Source organism: Chenopodium album, chromosome 10 (genome assembly GCF_948465745.1).
Source record: "Chenopodium album chromosome 10, dcCheAlbu1.1, whole genome shotgun sequence".
Taxonomy (NCBI): Eukaryota; Viridiplantae; Streptophyta; class Magnoliopsida; order Caryophyllales; family Amaranthaceae; genus Chenopodium; species Chenopodium album.
In genome coordinates, this window is record NC_137843.1 from 2,861,376 (window position 1) to 2,877,556 (window position 16,181).

At 35.2% G+C, this 16,181-nt stretch overlaps 3 protein-coding genes across 11 annotated transcripts; 1 reads left to right on the top strand and 2 right to left on the bottom strand.

Moving 5' to 3' along the window:
* Positions 1-695: 695 nt before the first annotated feature.
* Positions 696-11,188, bottom strand: LOC145563110 (uncharacterized). Of its 3 annotated transcripts, none has more exons than XM_081623526.1 (4): positions 11,044-11,188; positions 3,203-3,276; positions 2,048-2,111; positions 696-1,905 (listed from the first exon to the last, which is right to left on the bottom strand). In XM_081623526.1, exon 4 carries the CDS (start codon positions 1,900-1,902, stop codon positions 943-945), a length of 960 nt encoding a protein of 319 aa, XP_081479652.1. In that variant the 5' UTR covers positions 1,903-1,905; positions 2,048-2,111; positions 3,203-3,276; positions 11,044-11,188; the 3' UTR covers positions 696-942. The 3 variants fall into 3 exon arrangements, with proteins under 3 accessions (XP_081479652.1, XP_081479649.1, XP_081479650.1); XM_081623523.1 differs by lacking the exon at positions 11,044-11,188 and adding an exon at positions 3,665-4,525; XM_081623524.1 differs by lacking the exon at positions 11,044-11,188 and adding an exon at positions 3,367-4,525.
* On the top strand, positions 6,600-9,710 carry LOC145563109 (uncharacterized). Of its 3 annotated transcripts, none has more exons than XM_081623522.1 (6): positions 6,600-7,014; positions 7,339-7,500; positions 7,643-7,905; positions 8,019-8,112; positions 8,209-8,320; positions 9,049-9,710. In XM_081623522.1, exons 2-6 carry the CDS (start codon positions 7,359-7,361, stop codon positions 9,230-9,232), a joined length of 795 nt encoding a protein of 264 aa, XP_081479648.1. In that variant the 5' UTR covers positions 6,600-7,014; positions 7,339-7,358; the 3' UTR covers positions 9,233-9,710. The 3 variants fall into 3 exon arrangements, with proteins under 3 accessions (XP_081479648.1, XP_081479647.1, XP_081479646.1); XM_081623521.1 differs by having other exon boundaries at positions 6,600-6,993; positions 9,049-9,709; XM_081623520.1 differs by having other exon boundaries at positions 7,334-7,500; positions 9,049-9,708.
* Positions 11,189-12,290: 1,102 nt separating the features above from the next.
* On the bottom strand, positions 12,291-15,923 carry LOC145563111 (zinc finger CCCH domain-containing protein 62-like). Of its 5 annotated transcripts, none has more exons than XM_081623530.1 (9): positions 15,621-15,923; positions 15,318-15,466; positions 14,429-14,546; positions 14,264-14,325; positions 14,089-14,140; positions 13,613-13,718; positions 13,300-13,398; positions 13,107-13,218; positions 12,291-12,983 (listed from the first exon to the last, which is right to left on the bottom strand). In XM_081623530.1, exons 1-9 carry the CDS (start codon positions 15,728-15,730, stop codon positions 12,712-12,714), a joined length of 1,080 nt encoding a protein of 359 aa, XP_081479656.1. In that variant the 5' UTR covers positions 15,731-15,923; the 3' UTR covers positions 12,291-12,711. The 5 variants fall into 5 exon arrangements, with proteins under 5 accessions (XP_081479656.1, XP_081479654.1, XP_081479655.1 ...); XM_081623528.1 differs by having other exon boundaries at positions 13,613-13,721; XM_081623529.1 differs by having other exon boundaries at positions 14,089-14,143.
* Positions 15,924-16,181: the final 258 nt, after the last annotated feature.

The following is a 16,181-nucleotide window of genomic DNA, read 5'->3' on the forward strand; positions in this document are numbered from 1 at the left end:
CTAAACATCATGTCAATTTTGAGACATACCCATATTACTTTGGTGCAGATCAAGCTATCTCAACATAGAATGTGCACAAGATACTGATGATTCCTGTTTATGTCATTTACTGTAAAAAGAAAACATATTAAATTCTCCGTAGTTGCAATTCAGAAGATGTTTTTGGGTCTGTAAAACGAGCAGGTATTTAAAAGGTTCTGCAAATTAAATCTACAAAAGTTCCAACAACCTGATACATCAACCTAGATGTTTACCTGTTCTAGTATTTGTTTTGCATAACATCCTGTGATCAAGGCAGCATCAATACAATAATTCCTGAATGTGATCAAGCCCCCTATTTTCAATGCCATAAAACAAAACAAAATGAATACTATTAATCTACTACATTGCTTTTTTTCTTTTTAAGAAATTCTGCATATCACTAACAATATTTTCCTTTCGACATTTTATAAAGCCTCTGAAATTCGTCACCTTCCCATCCTGTTACCTCTTCTAAGTTTAATCTTACCTATTCCAATTTACATTTTTTAAACTACAAAGAGAAAAGGAAATGCATAAATCTAGTCCATATTTAAACATTTCATATTGCTTCTAAAAACAGAAAGCTAAACATATTCATCAAACATGAAAGAGCATTATTAAATTAAGAAGCCATACAATAAACAATAAAATTATAAAATATTCTAGACCCAACATACAAATCAAAAGTTCGTCCATTTATTACTCGAAATACACATTACATTAGATTTCAGTTACAGCATACAAGTCTATTTTGTAATGAAATATTTCAGCCATAACTATTCATAGACTTAAGCACTAAATAAAACAAAAGGAAAGATAGAAATCTAAATAATACTAAGCATATGTCAATGCTAAACCTAAACACCTTTAATCAGGCAAACATCTTGCTACCCAAAATACTAAACTAAGACTCCAAATAGCCTAAGCAAACTTCGTGCGCTTCCAAACAGTCTCTAGTTCAGGTATGCCAGAAACCAAAGGCTCCGAAACTCTAACAGTAGAAGAAGATGCAGCATCTAATGGTGTAGCAGAGCGTCTTTTCATTGGAGCAGGTGGAGGCAAACCAACCTTAGGTATCTGAAACCTTTCAGAAGTGGGAGTCAAGCATTCATCACCAGCAAAGTTTTCTTCTCTGGCAGCCAAGTGCTCCTTTAACTGGTAAAACCTACTCTTTAAAGCATTACAAGCAACACTCTTCTCCGAAACTGCACCATAATTAGCATCGACAATTTCCAGGCTATACTTAGTCACCAGGTAATGTATAGCTCTTTTAGCAGCCTTTTCCTTTGCACCAGTTACCTCAGGACAAGGATCACTATAGATGCATTCCATTTCAGCTCCATTATGTGGGCAAGACACTGTCAGCCAAGACACGAAACCCAAATCTTCAACCCAAATAGTCTCTAATGGACTCACCTCTGCCCCAGTCCTTGTAACAACAACTCCTAAAAAGCTCACAAAATCAATCGTCACATGGACAACATCATCAGATGGTTTTTTGCCCAAATTCTTCTGTGCAACAGGCATTTCTATTCCTTTCTCACGACATAACTCAACAACCTTATGCTTAAAAAGCTTACTGCATAGCTGATACATCCTTTCTCTATCAGATGAAAAATCACTCACCTTCACCCCAAACTGGCTCATCAATTTTTGCACTGCTTTTTGAGCAGCCCTTTCTTGTGACTCCTGAACTGTATTAGCCTCCCCACCGAAAAATACAAATTCAGACTTCCCACATTCAGTTTTAATACGAACGCAGGCATTGTTCCTATCCTTATCTATAAAACCATAAATTGGTTTAGGAAAATTTAAACACTCAACCAATTGACCTAAAAGAGGTCGAAATGGAATGGCAATTTTGCTTGACTGAATAGTCATAACCTGTAACCGGCAAAAACTAAAATTAAACAAACATACACATCCACTAAACCAAAACCACAATCAAATTACAGCTAAGTTAGCATATCTAAGAAAACTAAGTCACCTTGTAAAATCTCAATTTAAAAGAACTCAGCAAACTTACCAACAATAGCAGCAAGCAATTTTAACACCACAGCCAGCTCCAACTGCACAGTCCTACAATATTTCTGTTTTTTTTTTCATTTATTTTTCAAAAAAGGGGGAAAAAAAGGAGAAAACAGAAAACACAGAAAATTAAAAACATAAGCTATCTAACCAAATCCAAGGTTCCATAAATTAACTTTAAAATAACACAAATGCATAAACAGCCAATTTCAATTAATCGTTGTAGATTATTTGTAAGAACATCATAATTGTAAAGTGAGTAATTGTAGATCAATATATGTCCAGGTGATCATGTAGAGTAAAAGTTCAAGATTCATTAAGTCAATATCCAATGTTGTCTGTACAATTGACATCCATATGGAATTTCAGCAAGCATATTACATTTTTATGAGAAATTTACAAGCTAAACAATCACCGCAGCAAGGTTTCAGAAACCAACCTTCTTTTCTCACAAGATAAAGAAGAAGCAAGCCAGAAATCAAAAAGAAATAAAAGGCAAACCAAATATGCAGCACATATAAATATAGAATTTGAAAGCAAAGGACATATCCATTATATTTTATTAGCCAAAAAAGCTACACCATATAAATTGATCCAGTACACCACAAACAAATATCTCTCCTCTAAAAACTATTAAATAATAGATATGCAACTTAAAAGGACATATTAAATATATTTCTATTATTATAACCAAAAAACAGCCATCTTTAAATCTCCTCGGGGGAAAAAAAAAAGACAATAAGCACACACTAAAACCCCTCTGTCAAATTTTATATACACATACACAATACAGTACCAGACAATTCCCTGTATAGATACTGTATCTAAACAGTGTAGTCTCCAAAGCAAATTTCCTTTCCCACTGTAACCTCCAAAGCCAAATTTTTATTAACATACTTAATGAGGCTAAGTTAATCTCTAATTAATTCATAATAGAAATCTACAGGAAATTAATTTTTGTTCACAATTTTATTAGCTAAAGCTAAAACATAACATACTTAATTAGGCTAATGAACTAATTAACTAACTAAACTAAAACAACATAGCAATGAACTAATTAATTAATTAAATCAACCAAATCACATTACTCATCAAACTCAACAATAATTAAACTAAAATTCGCCAAAAAATGCGAAACAATAACTAACCACACCTCACACATAGCAATAACCAGATCCACAGCTGCGACCAAAGAAGCTCCATCAAACCACTCCATGAAATTAACAGCTGCCAAAACAAAAAAACACTATTATCTATTTACAATTAACAACAAGAAGCGGGGAAAAAATTGTTAAATTTTAAAACAAAGCCATATACCTTACAAAGCACATTAGAGAACATCACCTTAATACCTTATACTCATCCCAACATGAAAATTTCATCCACTAACACAAATAAAAATATACAAAGTGATAAAAGTACATCAATTTATATGAATAATATGCATAATTTATCACAGAAATTACCCAATACTATAAAGTTCCATCAAATTGAAATCAATAAACATAATTACAATCATAATTCTACAAATTGAATAAACATTAACCAATGTTAATCAACAAAATTGATATTTTAACATTAAAACAAAAAAATCTTATAAATTTAATCGAATTACCAAGGAAGACCAGTGAGGTCATGGAAACCATCAAGAGCAGAGACAAAATAACGAATCGGAAGAGCAGAATCATCTAGAAGGCGATTAACAACATCAGAAATCTGAGAACCGTCGATAAACCCTAATCTACGAAGCTCCGATTCAGTGACCGAGTTGAGATGGTGAGTGAAGTCCGAGTCAGAAGGTTGAGAGGAGAAGTAGCGAAACGACGTCGTGGAGGGGGAAAAGAAGGAGGGAGTGTGATCGGAGGGGGTCGGCAATGGCGGAGAAGAGGAGAGAGAAAGTAGGAATGGGCGGAGGAGAGAGAAATGAGTGCGGCGGAGGTGGCCGGAGATGAGCCTCGAGGTCGCCATTCTAAAAATGGTAATAATTTTTACATAATTAATGCAGATTTTTTAGTTGTTGATGGCACTCATCGAACAATTATTGATCGGGATCAGATTGCTTCCCTCATTTGTTTGATTTCACGCTTCAGCTCATTCAGACTAAAATAGCACCGGCAATTACAGCAAGCAACAACGACATCCAAAGCCACACCACCAGCAGCTCCATGAAACCTCGCCATCGAACTAATCACTGCAACACCCATTTAAAATCAAGAAGGAAAAACAAAAACGAAATGGAAAAAGAAAGCAAAAATCAGGATGGAACAATGAAAAAAGAAAGAATACAAAGCTAATCAAACAGGATGAATGCCACGCGTCAGCTCACTCACAACAGCTGGAATGGCAAAGCGAAAAGACCGAACCACCCCTGGCAATTTTGGCAATCAGGGAAGGGTGGTAAGGGCAGGGGAGGGCAGAAAAGTCAATTTCCTGTTCATAAGGAACAGTAAATTTGGAATAGTAAGGGTGGTTGGGGCTTTTATAAGGGTTATAGATACCACACCAGAAGGCTAATTGAGTAATACAGACGAGTTGTAAGTTTTTACAATGACACCAAGTGTATTTCCTTAGGGGCGCAGATAATTCTTCCATATTACGCAAAATCCAAAAATAAAAAGAAAATAAAAAGGGTTTTTCTAAGTTAATGCCCCCAAACTTTTTCGGATTTTAAACTGTATTCATGCCTTTTCAAACGTCTAAGTTGTGTCAACCTCACTAATTTTTATTAACAATAACCTTTGACGTTAACAATAACCTTTTTTTATTATTTTATTTTTTAATTTTTAAATTTTTTTTTAAAGTGTTAAACCAATTAGAACAGGACACATGTCAAATTAATAACGCCACGACACCATTGTTAATAAAATACTTAACTTTCGTTAACGGATATTACTGTCAAAGGGTATTGTTGTTAAAATATCGGGAGGTGGAGGGCACAGCTTATAACTTTGAAAATGCATGGGTACAACTCAAAAACCGAAAAACTTTGGGAGCATAGCTTAGAAAAATCCAAATAAAAATCCTACCTCATGCAACAAATTCAAGCATTTAAACAGCTAGTTTTACCAGACTTACTTCAATATATTGCCAAATATATCACCTTATAGCTACCTTCAATTACTAATAACATGTTAGCTAATTTTCAATACTAGAATCAATAATCATAAGGTCTACTTTACCAGGATCTGTATATGCCTGACTTCAGTTTTTATTTGTCTATCATACAATCATGCATGCAAAAGAAATATGCTCATCTGGAAAGGAAAAGTTTACTATATAGAGAATAAGCACTAACCCACGCGCATAGCGTACTTAGGCATAAGAGGAACTGTTGTCACTGTAGACTAGCAAATGGCAAGCTTCTAGTTCTTAATATATAAAATAAAAAAAAAAACACGCAAACTTGTCCATAAATATTGTGTAGCTAGGCATATGAGGAACAACATCAAGCCCGTGTAGCTCGAGATTAGCAAATGGCATGATTCTAGCATTCAATTTGCCGCTTTACTGATTCCAAATGCTTTATTCCTTGTGGCTTTTACATGTTAGTTCTAGCATTCTATATGCTGCTAAAAGTTGAATAAAATTTAAGAAGTTTCTTAACACTCTCGGCTGCTCGACCCTCTAATATAACATAAATGTTGAGATGAGTACAATCCCTAAAAAATAGATATGGTATAACTAGTTCAATGCTGCCAGAAGCATATCATATCATAATGATTTCATTGGCTTGATATGGCAGTCAAGTAGACAAAATAATAATATCCAATTTACAACTTGCCTTAGTGGCAATACTAGCCAGAGGATAAAGGTAGGGTGAGAAGAACACTTCATCACCATCTATCTGGAGTACAATGTTGAATGCACCCCAGTTATGTTATTCCTAGCCTCTAATGTAGGGTCCACACCGGCTTTTACACAAGGTTAAAAGGGTGAAAAGGCATCGAAACCTCTAGAGAAAGAAACTAAATGCTAGAACTCAATTACAGAAATATTAACTGATTCTAATTTCTGAATTTTGATAATGTTATACTCCCTCTGTTTCATAATATAACGGTATTTAAGAAATAGGAGGAGAAATTGAATGAAGTATATTAATAAAAGTGAAAAGTACAATTACAATAGAGAGAGAAAGTGGAAAAAAGTACAAGATATGTGCAAAATTCAAGGAATATTTAGGAAATATAATGAATAACACAAAGTTAAAAAAATAGGGGTATAATAGTCTTTACATATTATTCAAAAATAGAAACAAGAACATTATTTTGAATCTCTAAAATAAAAAAACAAGAACTATATTATGGGACGAAGGGAGTATATTGAATCTCTAGAGTACAATTCAAAAACAAGGTAAAAACTAAATAAAAATGAGCTTAACATGGAAGTTCCTATAAGTGGGGTGTACTGAAAATGATTTCCCACCAAAATTACTATACAACAAAACATTACCATAACTTGGATTTGCTGTATGGACCCTGACGTGTATAAATAACGGACCAATCATTTAATGTACTCATCATGTACACAAAGACCAAGAAAAACAGTGGAATTACATTTTATTTTTCTTTTCTTTTCCTTTTTTGGACCAAATAAGCTGATAAAAAGTAAAAAATGGCTTATCTTTATCAAACACTAAAGAGAGGGGCCACACCTATGACAATTCACCACCATAACTAAGCAGCTTGGTAACTGGTAAGAGGTGGGAGTATCAAAATTTAGCAGACCAAAAAATGATAATTCCACCAAAAGAATATGGATCTCATGTCAACAGAATAAATCTGGGGTTTTGAGAAGAAGGGAAAAAATAGAGCTACCATTCAGTACATCGGAACTGCAAGAAGATTAAACATATACGTCATCTCCAAAACTACAGGAAATAATTGGAGAACTAACTAGTCTTTCTAGAGGAGGCAAGCTATAACACCGACAAACAACTTCCGTTGGGTACTACATGTCTTCTTCATCGTATCTTCTAGATATTACTCCCTTCGTTCTATAATAAAATTTCTAATTTACTATAGCAATGTCCAACATAGAGCTCTTACTGTTGTAATTCTGATAATTTTTTATTTATCTATTTATTAAAGTGTTTTTCTAAACAAAAACAACAATGTTTATACTTTTCAAACATTAATTAATAAAAAAATCATTGATCAGAGAAAGTCAAACAAGAGTTTGATAGAAAATGGAAGGGTAATAATGCTAGTTTTTGCTACAAGTAATAACCTCCTCCCCCAACTCCTCTCCCCAAACTTTCCTAGCTTCATTCCTTAACAGTTCTTAGGGCAGATAATTTGGCAGAAAGGGAGATGCCAAACTCAAGCAGTTTCTCCTCAACGAACTCCAAAGGCATTGCTGCCATTGTTGGAGTAGGACCGAAACTTGGAAGATCCATTGCCCGAAAGTTTGCTCATGAAGGCTACACAGTTGCTATCCTCTCCAGGGATTTAGGCAGGCAACTTATTTAACATCAATTATTATTATATATCTTGTCCTCTTTCATTCAATCTTTTGCTTCTTGTACTTTTTTTTTTTTCCTGGTTTCTCCTAATAAATCTTCAGAAATTATTGGTTTTCTGTGGTTTTGGCTCAGGGAGGCTATCAAGAATTGCAGAAGAGATAGCAAGGGAAGAGAAAGCTCAAGTCTTTGCAATAAGAATTGACTGCTCGGATACGAGAAGCATTAGTGAAGCTTTTGAAGGGGTTCTCTCTCTTGGATATGTTGAAGTGTTGGTCTACAATGCTGCATACCAACCCCTTCCTTTGCATCCAGCCAATTTCACTGAAATTCCAGTCAATTCTTTTGAAAAATCACTGGCAGTTTCATCTGTTGGTGCCTTCCATTGTGCTCAACAGGTAAACCTCACAAAAACTTGATTTAAATCTCCTCCTTCCTCTCGCTTCCTCTCTCTATCTAGGTTTTAAATAAATGTGAAGATTAATGGAAACTACTTGCTGGCATGGGTTAGATTCTTCCAGGTATGGTGGAGAGAGGAAGAGGGACAATACTCTTCACTGGATGTTCAGCTTCTCTCAATGGCATGTCTGGCTTCTCAGAATTATGTATGTATTATAATAGATCCTTGCTAATTAAGATTTGGAATATTTGATTGCATGTATAGTTCATAAATGTTCCATGAATTTTTTGTTTAAATAAAGGTTGTGGGAAGTTTGCGTTAAGAGGATTATCACAATGTCTGGCAAGGGAATTTCAGTCATTGGGAATACATGTTGCTCACGTTATTATTGATGGCTTGGTCGGAGCACCAAGGTAAGTAGTGCGACTTGTACCCCAAACTCTTCATCCATTTCAATAGGATCTCAAGCTCAGACTTTCACTCCAGTCTCGATTATTTTTGGTAATATTTTATGGTGGTTTTAATACATAAGAGCATGTCTCCTCGGGTATATCAACCTATTTTTAGATTATTAGATTTTCCGTTAATTAAAAGCAATTTATGGTAAGAATGGCCAATTTTTCTCTCCATCCCATTCTATCTTCCAATCCTCTCTTCTCCTCACCCCTCCCTAACTTTGCTAGAAGTGAACTAAACAAAGAGAATGAAAGCCGGTTTACACTGAAACTGAAATTCAAATCAAATGTTTTCTTCAGAATCAAACACAGCCAAAAAAACCAAAGGGTACAAGATGAAGAAAATCCTCAAGTCTCACACTTAAAAAAAATATTTCATTTGATTTCCCAACAGCAAATTAAAACTCAAAATATAATATCGCAAGCTAAGGCCAATATTCTTCAATTAGTATATTTGTTGACTCGAGGAAAAATTTACAGTGTTTAATAAAACATGTAGATTAATCCAAAGAGTATAGATGTATGGGTGTGTGTTCAGCATAAATGATGCAAATCAAATGAACTTGAGTGTTAATCTGAGGCAGCATGATCTATGCAACAAATTTGGGAGCATCAATTCACTAGTTGAATCTTATTGATGGCTCTGTAGATTCGATAGATTATGAGGTTGGTGGAAAATTATGCAGGGCACCAAGTATATTGCAGAGAACAAATGTAGGGGAGCAACAAAGTGGAGTAGGAGTGGCAGCAGATGGCTTGATGGACCCCGATGCTCTAGCTCAAACCTATTGGCACTTGCATCTACAAGATCGTTCAGCTTGGACCCAAGAGATTGACCTTCGTCCCTCCACTACATTTAGGTTCTTCTAGCACCAAACCAGTCCTCGCACCAGTCATGCAACTATGTTTTACCCAATTTTTATGTCCATACAATGTTTACTTTTTCGCCACAAGGGATAGACGGAGGTGGTATTTGATCCAGCAATAGGGGATGCTAGGACTTTTTTGTCATCAATTAGTCAGTCATCTGGCAACCATTAAGGTTCAGATCATAGTTTGGCATTGTGTTGATTTGAAGAAGCTAAACAAAAAGAAAGGAGTGATATCTAAAGTCTGCATGATGCCAAATCTTGAGTTGAAACCATGATGACAAACGTGGATGGATAAGAAATGCTTTGATTAGTACGGAGTATTTTTATGTTTAAATTGTGTGTATATGTTTTAGCTGGTCTTCTTTGGTGGAAGATTTTGTATGCATGTCCAATATGCACAATTAATTATAGTTTCTGAATGTTGATATGTGAACATTTTTCTTGATCATATATCCAAGTTATGTAGCTTGGTTTCCCAGTGATTGTGAATGACAAACCAATTTCTCCATACATATTATATGTAAAAGAAGCACATCCCTTATCCCGTCCTATGCGCCTTAACCCTAAACAGCTGATGCCAGAATTCTATCCCAACCAAGAGGCTGAAAACCAGACCAACTTGTTGCATACCCAGCACTTCTCTTGACAATGAATGTTGATGACTTGGGCTGAGTCTAAGGAGGGAACATACTGCCAATAGACTAAGAGAACTTTGGTTAACTACAAACTAAACTGGTTGGAAGTTTTTTTTTTCCCTATTTTACCCCAGGTTGTTGGCATCGGCAAGTGCTTTCTGAATCATTGTGTCTTAAAATGCCACGTTAAAGCCTTAGGCAACTATAATAATTGAGAAGGCGAATCTAGTAAAGTCTATTGGCCCTAAAAATAAGGATCTAGTTAAACAGTGGAACAAAGAGTGAAAATGGAGCATACAATGGGGGCAAGAGTTGCATGGAAGATAAGGAGACTTCGTGTTGTAATAGAGGACACAAACTTATTGTAGCCTAATTAAAGCTTAACGACCCCACCAATTTCTTTTCTCTGTCTGACAAGAAAATTCACTCCAGTATCCTTCAGAAGGTCGAATTGTTGTTATTGGAAAGTGAATGGATGGAGGTTAAGGTACCATGTCGGTCAAAAAGGGAAGTTTAGAAATGAGTCAGACAGTGATATTTCTATGAAAGGTCCAAGGCCGTCATTTAGTGGGGACTTGGCCCTATCATGTGCATACTGCAACAAATTCAAGTTCTGTGTTTCCACCCTTGTCCAATATCCAACACTTCCACATCAAATATCCAATTATGAAACATCTCAAAAAGTAGTGGAGACGACATGATGTTAATTGTCTGCTCACCAATAATTCTTAATTCTTTTTAACAGTTACTTAAAATGTTAACTATAGTCAGGTAATGTAAGGATGAACAAGCAAAAACGACTCTAAATGGTCAAACTCGGAGATTAACAAAAGCTTTATTGGTGAGCAGACTGAGCACGGTGAGAACCACCTCTAGTCATATTTCCATTTGAAGGGCCATTTTCTGTTAAGTCTGTAACATAGCTATTCTAGAAGGAGATGAATAACTCGACAAAAGCTTTATAACCCTCAACAAATATATACCTAGCAGCAACAAACGCGTAAAAAGATATTGCTTCAGCTATTTTCTCCTTTTGACTAAATACAAGCATGTGCAAAAATAACTAAATACCCATACATAGATTAGTTTAGCATTGTTCCTTTGAATTTTGTCAATGAAATAACAAAAAGACAGCAAACAGTATGTCATGCTAGTATAATCCAAAAAAACATACCAGGTCGACGATGAAAAGCATTCAGCAAATTGACAAAAAGGCCCACGCATAAGTAAATCCTCAGACACAAGCTCTGTAGATACGAAGAGTCCAACTCCCATGCATCTCAACAATAGGGATAGACATGAAGCATGCACCTGCAGTAGAGAGAGAAACAATCAAAGGATGAAGTTGTGATTCTTATCTTGGAGTGAAAAAGATGCAGTAACAGCAAACAAAAATATGAAAAAAGCTTTCGATGAAGTATAAGCTTGATTTCCATTCCTTGACAATAGACCCAATTTCTTTGCCCAACTAATAAGATCAGTCATAGCTCAATCCTATTTATCATCAATAAGATGGCAGATCTTGAAACCAATTTGCTGGCCAAGTGCTAGTATTTTTTGTGAAGACTATTCTGTATATCGTAGAAACAGGACACCTTGCAACATTATTAACATTGACGAGGCCTCAAAGTTGGCATCTGGATTAAAAACAAGAATACCACAATGTAATAAAAGGAGTTTAAAACATGAAACACAAACATTATATAACCCGAACAACTAATCAACAGGCTTTCCTGCATGAATTCCAACTAAAACTTTTTTTGACAGGGGAAGTACTGGAATTATGGGTTCGGTTAGCTTAACTAATACATCTCTTCTCCTTTATTAATCATAAATCAGAGGAGGAACAAAATAGTAGCCGCCCGTCTGAAAAAATTTGTCATGTTATTCCAACCCCTCGTAAATATGGATATGACACAATAATTTTTAAAGACCTATTTTGGGAAAACCCGTCACAGTTAGTTTAGGAAAGAAGACAACTTCTATCAAACAGGCTATAAGAGAATGTACAACTAATCATTTTAAACGGAGTATCATATTAAAGCATTATGCTCTACGCAAAGACTAAACTAGGAACTTATTAACTAAAAATTATTGCCCTCTAAACTAGGCAAAAAATTTCAGGCTAGATTCTACTTCCGTTCCTAAATGATTGTTACACATTCCATTTTAATATATTACTGGTTGGTAACTTGGTTATACTTTTACTTTATTACTATTTTGGCAAGCCTGTTCCCACCTCTCATGCAAACTCTTTATACTCCTTTTTCTTCCACAAAGCCCAGATAGACACTCTTCACACCCCACCTCCAATATAATGTGTGTATTGAAATTATTATTCATGAACAGAGGTATTATGGAAAGGAAAACTATTTTTAGAAAGAAAAAAAAATTAAATTCAGCAAAAACAAAGTTTCTGTTATAGTAATATCATAAGATAGCACCAACCAGGGATGAGAGTTTCTATAAGCATATGGATAAAGAACACCAAAGAACCGGTTGTCATCTATGAACATTGCACACCATTCCCACCCTTCGACAACACCTCCAACACGCAGAAATGACACATCTATTAGATCCTGGTTCATGACATCCATGAATTGAGCAGTTCACAAGACCAATCATCCTTTGTCCATGTGTAGCCCCTGAAGGGAAAAACTGCATCGAGTCCACTAGACTCACCCGTGGTAATTGAATGTTATAAGAATTACAAAAGGAGCTATGACTGAAATCACCATTTTGTGCTGCGGGCATCACCCTTGTGTAATGATAAGGGATACCACTCAGGAAAGCTGCAGAATTTAAGCCAAATGGAGAACTCCTATGAGGTCCCACAAGAGATTCAGAATAACTTTGAGAAGCACCATGAAACGAATGCAACGTAGAAGCCCTTGTCCCGGGATACTAGCTTTTGAGGGTTGTCCCGGAAAGGTTTGGAAAATTTTTCTCTGTTAGAGTTTACTACAGCTCCTTGTTTCACATTCCGCTGCTGATTAGTGTAATGGTGGTTTTTTGAAGATGAGGCCCCCTGCTCTGCACCAAAATGTTTGCCTCTTTTAGGATAATTCAACTGAGAAGATCTTCCACGATGAGAAACCTTCCGAGATTTCCCTCCTAACAGACATTTAGATAGGCTTTGTTTGAGACCATATTTTGGAGAAATTGACACTTGTTAGTTGTCACAGATATTTCTACAGAAACAAGCATAAGGGGCGAAGGGCTCTTAGTCATTCAAACCTTTATCAGTAGACAAAGCATTCTTCCTCTTTGCTTTCTTATATCGTGCAGCTGTTCCTCGTCTATGCTTTTCTGCAAGAACTTTTCTTCTTTCTCCCTCGTTCTTCCATGGCTATAAGTCTTTGACATTTATGACGATCAATAAATTACAATTATTAGAGCATATGCAAAGAAAAACAGGTGTGTTATTTACCTGCCTGCAGGTCTTCAATCTATAGAGATTTCGGCCCTTGACAAGCAAAGGAAAGAGAGAAGGCAGTTTCTTTATTCCCTTGCTCCATAGTACCTCAACCTAGAAGATAAAAAGATTTTAGAACAAAATAAGCTTCATACATTAATAATAAAGAATTCTTTATAGATTATAGTCATTAATTCATTATACATCTAGGCTACTGCTGTTACTCCATGTCTGGAATTTACAAGTAGATTTTGTGCTTTTCAGTTTACTAATTTAGAGTTATACATTACATAGGCTGAAAAGAAATAAATGCCAAGGATATCCTTACTGTGAATGTATGTTGTTGCTTGGCTGCACCATAGCTTTCTTTCACGACTCGTCCAGCAACTGTTCTTTTCCCCAAAAGTTTACCTTGTCTTGTCACTTTGTCAAAACTTCTTTGGATGAGAATTCCATTTTATAAAGACACAAGTAAAAGGTGGGAAAAGAAAAAAGAAACAAGAAGAAAGAAAAAAAAAAAAAAACCGAGTACAATTCTTTCACATCAGAGGTAAAATTCACTACATTTTGTTTCAAATTTTGGGGGCAAATAGCATTTAATAATTCATTACACAACCAATTAGTTTCCAACTTTCTATAACAGACTCTTGCAGCAAGATATGATGACTACACAATCACTCTCCCCTACCCCCAATAAAAAATGGAAAAATGAAAGGAGAAGTGGAGAAGCATTGTCCACCAGAAATGAAAAAGGATCCCAAGAAAACATAATTAAAAAAAACTTCACTAGGATGAGAATGATACCTTCCATACACTTTTTGTTTGAAGAGGACAGTATCTCCCTTGCAGACATCACCTGCTCCTCAGACCAATTTCCACAAAAAAGTAATAAAAATATGAAATATAATTTGTAGGTAGCAAGAACAATTGAAATTAACAGAGGAAAAGAAAGAGATTTTGGTGGGAAAATTAATCATACCTGTGCAATTGATGACAAAGGATGAACTTGGGTAGAGAATTTCAGCTTTCCCGTCTTTTATCCTGTACATGAAATAGTTTAACTTCAGTTCTCACTCTATATAACAGGTGAGAATCCATCAAAACAAAAACAGCTAGGTAATAAATTACTAAAAAAAGAACCTACCTATGGTGCTCTTGCACCCTACGAATACACTCATCCTTGTTCCCTGATACTCTAAGATCATGTCTTCTCAAATATGCTTTGCATGCTTTAAGACTTAACTCTTGCAAATCGCGTCTTCCTGATTGACCAAAAAAGACTATCTAGTAAATATACAAATTACAATTCTGCATTGGAAAGTTCCTTAGAAGAAAGGCTCTTTATTGACTTCTCAAATATTGCAAGGTGACAATGAACACAGACACAAGCGCAATGTATGGAGAACATCAACATGTATAAAATATTTCACAAAGCCAAACTTATCATTTGCATTTTGCTAGCATTATTTGTAAACGTTATAAAGTGTGAGACTAAATTAGATAACAGAATAATGAAAAGAATTATATTATAGAATTGTTGAACTGAACAAAAATGGAAATTAGCCATTGCCTCATTTTCTTTCACCACAAGTCTAAATAGGATTTAGCTCACCCTAAATACTATCTGTGAACCTAAAATCTAAGCAAAGTCAATAAGCCGGCAGCCAAATCCTTCATCTTCTAGCTAACCTTCTCAAAATTACAAAAATGAATAGCAAATTCATCACAACCTTGTATCTTATGATCCTCAATCACATTTCTGTATCTCGAAATAAACCACGAGTAACACTAATACCTGAGGTAAGTAAGTATATACAGCTTCATATATTGTTGAACTGATATGTAATTACTAATTGTCATCAATCTGTCACAAAATTCTTCAATAATCAAAACATCTTAGAAAAAAACAAAAATTAATCCAAAAGTAGTGCAGGCAAGTTTATATCTACTTTCACTAAAATGCGGCAACGAAGAAACTAGATAAACAGCTAATTTTAAAACCAAAAATAGCAGAAAAGAATAGTACTAAAAACCTTGAAGAAACTGAATGACTTGATTAGAGAGAGAATGATCATCATCTTCAATTCCACGGAAGTCACCTTTTAAACAATCATCTTCCTCAGATTCACCATCTTCAATCTCGTACTCATCGTCATCATCAATCAATTCACATTCATCTCCACTGAATCAAATTCAAACTTTTCATTCTTCCAATTTTTCAGCAAAAATCAATCAAAGTCAACAGCTAGCAATAAATTCCACACAAAATATCTTCAAATTCAGCAAATAATTTATCATTTTCAAAATATATATAAAAAAGACGAAAATCGTTATACCTAGAAGATGAAGCAGAATCGGAGGCGGTGTCGTCATCGTCGCCATCATCGTCGGAAGAAGAAGATGAAGAAAGATTAATCAAGACATTCTTTCCTTTGTTGCTTGCCATTGCAGATACTATAGCATTATAGAGAGAGAAAGAGAGGGAAAATAGAGCGGAATGAATGGAATTCCGGTGAATCGGTGATAAAAAAAAAAGGGATTCGTTTAAAATGAAGAGTACACTTGGTTGTTTCTTTCTTCAACAGTTTTAGGGGCGGATTTTATAGGTTACACTTTTACAGGCGGGACCCAATTCTTTAGCCCGCGAACGAATCTGATGGACTTCAGGACTTGGGATGGACAGATATATATACTGGATTCATTTGAAAACATCGTACCTGAAAGTTTATTATACGGCGTAGGAGTCTAGGAGAGAATTATAGGCATGATGCAAGTCACATCTCATTAAATTTTATTACATTCGAGAGTGAACAATAGCTCAAGTTTCCTTCTCGATTTAGGGGAATTATAGATTAATTTTCACATCCGTCCCGGAAGGAAAGCTCTAACTACATGAG